The 6,680-nt window shown below is 35.1% G+C and overlaps 2 protein-coding genes across 2 annotated transcripts; one reads left to right on the forward strand and one right to left on the reverse strand.

The window, feature by feature from the left end:
* Positions 1 to 1,348, reverse strand: LOC112016052 (protein SINE3). The gene is made up of 3 exons (XM_024048548.2): positions 1,245 to 1,348; positions 1,054 to 1,170; positions 1 to 734 (listed from the first exon to the last, which is right to left on the reverse strand). Exons 1-3 carry the CDS (start codon positions 1,314 to 1,316, stop codon positions 285 to 287), a joined length of 639 nt encoding a protein of 212 aa, XP_023904316.1. The 5' UTR covers positions 1,317 to 1,348; the 3' UTR covers positions 1 to 284.
* A 4,187-nt stretch (positions 1,349 to 5,535) lies between these two features.
* LOC136064615 (protein SINE3-like) lies at positions 5,536 to 6,670 on the forward strand. The gene is made up of 3 exons (XM_065766560.1): positions 5,536 to 5,639; positions 5,714 to 5,830; positions 6,150 to 6,670. The coding sequence occupies exons 1-3, from the start codon at positions 5,568 to 5,570 to the stop codon at positions 6,597 to 6,599; spliced, it is 639 nt and encodes a 212-aa protein (XP_065622632.1). The 5' UTR covers positions 5,536 to 5,567; the 3' UTR covers positions 6,600 to 6,670.
* The last annotated feature ends 10 nt before the right edge of the window (positions 6,671 to 6,680 follow it).

The raw sequence follows: 6,680 nt of genomic DNA on the forward strand, positions 1-6,680 counted from the left end.
ACTACAAATTTGTCACCACCATATATATGTCACAATCATAGGCCAAGGCACCAGAGCTTGAATTTATACATCCCATACAGGAAATTCAGACAGCTCACATCACAATCAATACGAAACGAAAATTTAACAATTCATACGAGTACTGTGCTGCATTAACCAAGTTTTCAATTCAATTTTGTGAAACAGTACTCAACCAAATCACTTTTCCATTTACACATCTTGTCAGTGTGGGACTATACAGTTCCAAGCAGAATCAGTGTGATGAAAGTTCTCACCATTATAGTTCAAGTCGGAGGAGGTCCACGGAATGAGTTTTCGACTCTTGAGCTGAAGAAGAAAGTCACAGCCATCGCAAGGATCCAAAACACGAAACAGAGAAGCACAATTTTTGTTTTCATTGCGATGAGTTCAGCAAAGCGATCTTTCTTCTCTGGCTGAGCGTAGAACTCGTCTACAATGATACTCAACAGCGCATCCAGAAGCTTCTTTGATCGAGTATCTACGTCCACCGAGTTCAAGGCCCGAGATCGAGCTTTTTTGAGAAAATCAACCACAATCTTCACCTCCACAGATCTGTTTTTCGAACTATCCAGTTCGCTTGGTCTGTACAGATTCGTTGCTAGCTTTCCTGGTTCGTCATTTTCAGCAGTGACCGTAGAAGATGGAGTGAGATCAGATGGAAGCAGCGATTCTGACGAAGGTGTAGGAGTCGGACTCATCGCCATTGAGAAGCTCTAGAAAATGAAACACAGAATTCAAACTACATTATGTGGAAAATTTTCTTCTGTCTTCATTTCCTATATTTTCTCAGAAACCAAACAGTGCAAGTTGATATTGAATTCAAAGCTTTACACGTTCGTAATCGTTCTAATTTCGTTGATAGTGAATACGAAAGAGTAATCAACGCAAATTAAGCATCAAACAACACGATTATCAAACTTATATATAGATAAAGATGAATTTGCGTGCAAAATAGATTACATGAATGCAATTTTTCACATAAAAATGTACACACAGCTTGAAATTTGGATTGGATTGGAAATTGAATCTTACATCTGTGATATCTCCGGCGTGAATAGATTCCGAGATCTCAGAAATCGAAGATAACTCGTCCTTGGAAGATTCATCGGAAACTGACGTAAACACCGCATTCAAGTTCTTCTTCGTGACCTGGAGAAGAAGAAAAAGCGAATCTGAATTCGAATTCGAATTCGAAACGTAGAGATTATGGTTTGGAAATGTACCTTCTGGAGCTTCTTCAACGAGGAGTCCTTGAATCTCCGATTCGCGAGCTCTGGTTTTTGGTGCTCTTTCATTTTTGCTGTGTGTTTTCGCGGAAAGAATTTGAATTTCAATTTTTAACCGAGTATGGGAAAAATGAACCGTATATATAGTGCGGGATTTGAGAGAGATTAGAGAATTGGGGTTTGTCGTTTTAGGTGGGCTTTTGCTACTTCCGAATTCAAACTAGTTTTGGGCTTTAAATTAGCCCAAGTTGGAGTACGCTTTGGGACAGGATGCAAGTTCCAAACTTCACACATCGTCTATAGTTCTGCACTCCAATCTTCTAGCAACATCTACTCTTCACATCAGAGAGAGAGAGAGAGAGAGAGGAGAGATCGGCTCCAGCGCCGCTCGTCGCTCTAGTGCCATCTACACTCCAGCGCCGCTTCAGCCGCTGCTCTAGCATCGCTCCAATCGCTGCTCCAGCGTCGCTCCAGTTGCTACTCCAGTGCCGCTCGTCGTCCTCCCCACTGATCGGCTTGTTCTTTTTTTCTTTTCTTTTTTTCTTTTTTCTTCTTTTCTTTTTCATATTTGCTTGTTCTGATTCAACTTTATTTTAAGAATTGGATTTTGTTTTGTGTTTTGTGTTTGGATTAATTCTTTTGCTTATGAACATGTCTCTCTCTTTTTTCCTTTTTTCTTTTTCTTTAATTTTTCTGATTTCATTTGGTTTGTGAGAAAAAAAGAAGCAACGGCAACGAAGAGAATGAGAGAAAAAAAGAAGCAACGGAGAGAAGAAGAGAAAAAAAAAAAGAAATTCGGAGGAGTAGAGAGAAAGAATTAATATAATAGAACTATTGGTAATATTTTAATCTAACAAATTTAATAACTAATGTACGGTAGCCCATCAAATTTGATGGGCTACTATTCATAATCCAAAAAAAAATTTGGGTATAGAGAAGTTGTTAGAGTAGTTTTTTTTTAGTCCTATTCTCTATTATAGCTAATATTTTGGTTATACATGAGCTGCTGGAGATGCTCTGACAACCCCAACACTATTAATAGACTCAAACACAACTATTCTATTATTGCATTGTCACAAAACATCAAAGCATATGCTTTAGTTGTGGTTCCTCCATAGTCCATGCTCTCTTCGTCTCTCGCTTTTCGCTGCAGTCCTCCCTTCATCCCTACTGCCGAATCAGTATTGTTAGAGTGGAACACATTTCCAACCTTAACTCACGGGTGAAAAAAAAAAGGGACAGAATGTAAAGAGATCAAAAACTAAAGCAAGATAGAACATGACAAACGTGAAGACTTGTCTAAAGCAAGATTAAATTATTTGAAACAATAAACCTGAAACCCTAAAGAGACCTAATAGTTGGGGTCCCAACACAATATGCAAGGCAAAAATTTTAACAAAGAAATTCATCTACACAAAAGAATAAAAATAAGTAAATAACAACATAATGCATTAGCGGTGAACCTAAAATGAGCATATGACTTTCAAAACAACATTAATGATTGAACACCCAAAAAAAAAAAAAAAAAATCACATTGAACCTCTTGGATTCAAGACTTCCAACCTATAGAGATAGAATTATGAACAATGAAGGATTTGATATTGTTAATTTAGATAAGTATAAGAAGTTAAGAGCAGTTAGTTTTTTTAAAAGTTGTTTAAATTGTAATCAAACATGTATATCTATACTACTATTTAAAGAAATTTTCTTGTTTGGACCTGATTTTTTTTTCCAAAAAGATCTCTCTACACTAAAATTTAGCAGAAACAAAACTTGAGGATAACATGGTAATAATACCCCCTTTAACTCCCACTTGAAAGTTGAAACATGACTTACAAAATAAGACAACTCTCTTGGTGGTTTTCAAACTCAACTTGATATCTATTAGAGATTTAAACTGCTACAGCTTACATATTCCTTCGATTACTAAAATACTCAACCCACGTTTTAAACACAATGGATGGACCAAAGTACAATGTTGGTTTTGGAAGTATTGTGTTTAGGAATGGTCTTTGGATTCCTTTTTTTTCTTTGTCCAGTGGTATATTGCCCTGAATCCATTTCTTCCTTCTAATTATTGAATTGCATTAATATATATTTTATACTCATTTGATTGGACTTTTTTTTACGGTAGATTTTTTTTTTTAATTTTTTAATACCAATTTAGGGGTTCATAAATTCTTTAGCCATATTGGGTACGTAGGAAAAAACCTGGCTTTCATAATTCAAAGAGAATTTCCAACAGATGTCTGCACGGCTGCAATTTCTTGCATTGTCCGATCATAACCAGAGGTCTGCTATCAGGTCTAACTTTCTTTTATGGGTTTAATAAATCATATATATATATATATATAAAATAAAAAAAAAGGGTAGATGAAGGTGTGAAATTTGATATGTTTTGATTTTTTTTTTTCTTTATTTATACCACACTTGAAAAAGTAAATCTAATATGTTTTGAGTTTTTTTTTTTTTTTTTTTTTTCCTTTGGTTCTTTAATATTTTCTTCTACTTTGTAAACTAATAGATAAATGTATCTAATATTTTGTTTAGTAAGCAAGGACTACTCAGTGTGGGCATCCTTAAGAACAGAGGCAGTGTATCTTGATTATCTTTACTTTAGCAATTCATCAATGCATGCAAAGCCGCATACCCAGACTGCTAAGAAAAGGATCAAAAGACTAGGAAAAACAACAAACCACTAAAACTAGGCATGGAAATCATATTGTTTGTAAAGGCAAGATGTGGGGTTGTTGGGCTAATTTATTGATTAATTAATTAATGTAAATATTAGTAGAATGGAAGTATTGTGAGTGGTTTTGGAATATGCAGGTCGTAATCCAGATGACCGTTTTGTATTAACATTAATATTTTTTGTATAAAATTGTGTAATTGTTTATCCTATTTTCTTTAACTAGAAGGATATGGAAATGGAAAAACATTTTAGTCAAAAACAATGGTGCATTTGTCAAGTTGTAGAACCACACTTGGTTTGACAATAATTTTTTATGATTTTTTTTTTTTAATATTTAAGTTATTTTGATTGAATGCGGACATATTTGCCTTTTCATTTCTCTTAGTCTTAGATGATTGAGATTTGAGAGCTATTCGGATTGATTAATCTAATTGGTCAAGTAATCCTATACTAAAATCAATTTCTTTTAGGTTGGACCAATTAATCCTACAACTATTAGCAAACTTTGTTACTACTAAGATATGGCCATGTACAAACGTTCAAATGTGATTTAGTGAAACGGTTGGGCATTCGATTTTTTCTTTTCTTTTTTCCCAAATAAAAAGTGGGCCTGCGGTGTGAACTCATCAACCTCATACCACGTGACAACAATAAATAATATCATGTGTACCATTTGGACTTGATAGGGCTATCACAGTAGGGCACAACACATTCGTTAAAGTACTACTCTAATCGCTCAACTCTTGCCAAATATTATGTTAAACGATACAGAACTCCTACCACCAAACCACACTCTATGGTGGTGGGCATTCAACTTCTTGGTGTTAACATTGTCAATTCTAGATATTATGGAGGGATCGTGCATAGTGTTGATGATGTTTATAATGGATGTTTATATAGTGCATGGTGCTGAGATAGTGAGTTAGTGATAGTTTATAGTATGTTACTCAAATTAATTCTTGGACCTTTCTTTTTCATTTGAAATTTCAAATATAAAATTTTTTTTATAGAAGGTTAGAAAAATAAAAAATAAAATAAAATACATCTTAAACTTGAGAATGTTAAAAAAAAAATTGCTAGGAAGATAAATGTGAGGGTGATTTTTTTTATTTAAGAAAAAAAAAAAACAACAACAACAGCAACATGGGGTTGTTCAATTTTTATTTATTTATTTAAAATAAATAAATAGTAAACCTATAGTTGTTTTAAAGAAGTAGATTAGTGGGAGGGTGATCCTATTTTGTAGAAAAATGTTTTAGGTGAGAGTTAGAGATATATTTTTACAATTTTGTTCTCAAGTTTTGCATCTATTTAAATACAGGCTGTAGAGTTATTTTAGAACCAAGAAAAATGTTTATTACAAACAAGAAAAAGCCAAAAATAGGAGTGCAGAACTATAGACGATGTGTGAAGTTTGGAACTTGCATCCTGTCCCAAAGCGTACTCCAACTTGGGCTAATTTAAAGCCCAAAACTAGTTTGAATTCGGAAGTAGCAAAAGCCCACCTAAAACGACAAACCCCAATTCTCTAATCTCTCTCAAATCCCGCACTATATATACGGTTCATTTTTCCCATACTCGGTTAAAAATTGAAATTCAAATTCTTTCCGCGAAAACACACAGCAAAAATGAAAGAGCACCAAAAACCAGAGCTCGCGAATCGGAGATTCAAGGACTCCTCGTTGAAGAAGCTCCAGAAGGTACATTTCCAAACCATAATCTCTACGTTTCGAATTCGAATTCGAATTCAGATTCGCTTTTTCTTCTTCTCCAGGTCACGAAGAAGAACTTGAATGCGGTGTTTACGTCAGTTTCCGATGAATCTTCCAAGGACGAGTTATCTTCGATTTCTGAGATCTCGGAATCTATTCACGCCGGAGATATCACAGATGTAAGATTCAATTTCCAATCCAATCCAAATTTCAAGCTGTGTGTACATTTTTATGTGAAAAATTGCATTCATGTAATCTATTTTGCACGCAAATTCATCTTTATCTATATATAAGTTTGATAATCGTGTTGTTTGATGCTTAATTTGCGTTGATTACTCTTTCGTATTCACTATCAACGAAATTAGAACGATTACGAACGTGTAAAGCTTTGAATTCAATATCAACTTGCACTGTTTGGTTTCTGAGAAAATATAGGAAATGAAGACAGAAGAAAATTTTCCACATAATGTAGTTTGAATTCTGTGTTTCATTTTCTAGAGCTTCTCAATGGCGATGAGTCCGACTCCTACACCTTCGTCAGAATCGCTGCTTCCATCTGATCTCACTCCATCTTCTACGGTCACTGCTGAAAATGACGAACCAGGAAAGCTAGCAACGAATCTGTACAGACCAAGCGAACTGGATAGTTCGAAAAACAGATCTGTGGAGGTGAAGATTGTGGTTGATTTTCTCAAAAAAGCTCGATCTCGGGCCTTGAACTCGGTGGACGTAGATACTCGATCAAAGAAGCTTCTGGATGCGCTGTTGAGTATCATTGTAGACGAGTTCTACGCTCAGCCAGAGAAGAAAGATCGCTTTGCTGAACTCATCGCAATGAAAACAAAAATTGTGCTTCTCTGTTTCGTGTTTTGGATCCTTGCGATGGCTGTGACTTTCTTCTTCAGCTCAAGAGTCGAAAACTCATTCCGTGGACCTCCTCCGACTTAAACTATAATGGTGAGAACTTTCATCACACTGATTCTGCTTGGAACTGTATAGTCCCACACTGACAAGATGTGTAAATGGAAA

This window comes from Quercus suber, unplaced genomic scaffold (genome assembly GCF_002906115.3).
Source record: "Quercus suber isolate HL8 unplaced genomic scaffold, Cork oak 2.0 scaffold_24, whole genome shotgun sequence".
Lineage (NCBI taxonomy): Eukaryota > Viridiplantae > Streptophyta > Magnoliopsida > Fagales > Fagaceae > Quercus > Quercus suber.

Coding starts and splice junctions, on each gene's coding strand:
- LOC136064615 (XM_065766560.1), top strand. CDS start 5,568: ATGAAAGAGCACCAAAAACCAGAGCTCGCGAATCGGAGATTCAAGGAC. Junction 5,640..5,713: donor CGTTGAAGAAGCTCCAGAAG/GTACATTTCCAA, acceptor CTTCTTCTCCAG/GTCACGAAGAAGAACTTGAA. Junction 5,831..6,149: donor ACGCCGGAGATATCACAGAT/GTAAGATTCAAT, acceptor TTCATTTTCTAG/AGCTTCTCAATGGCGATGAG.
- LOC112016052 (XM_024048548.2), bottom strand. CDS start 1,316: ATGAAAGAGCACCAAAAACCAGAGCTCGCGAATCGGAGATTCAAGGAC. Junction 1,171..1,244: donor CGTTGAAGAAGCTCCAGAAG/GTACATTTCCAA, acceptor CTTCTTCTCCAG/GTCACGAAGAAGAACTTGAA. Junction 735..1,053: donor ACGCCGGAGATATCACAGAT/GTAAGATTCAAT, acceptor TTCATTTTCTAG/AGCTTCTCAATGGCGATGAG.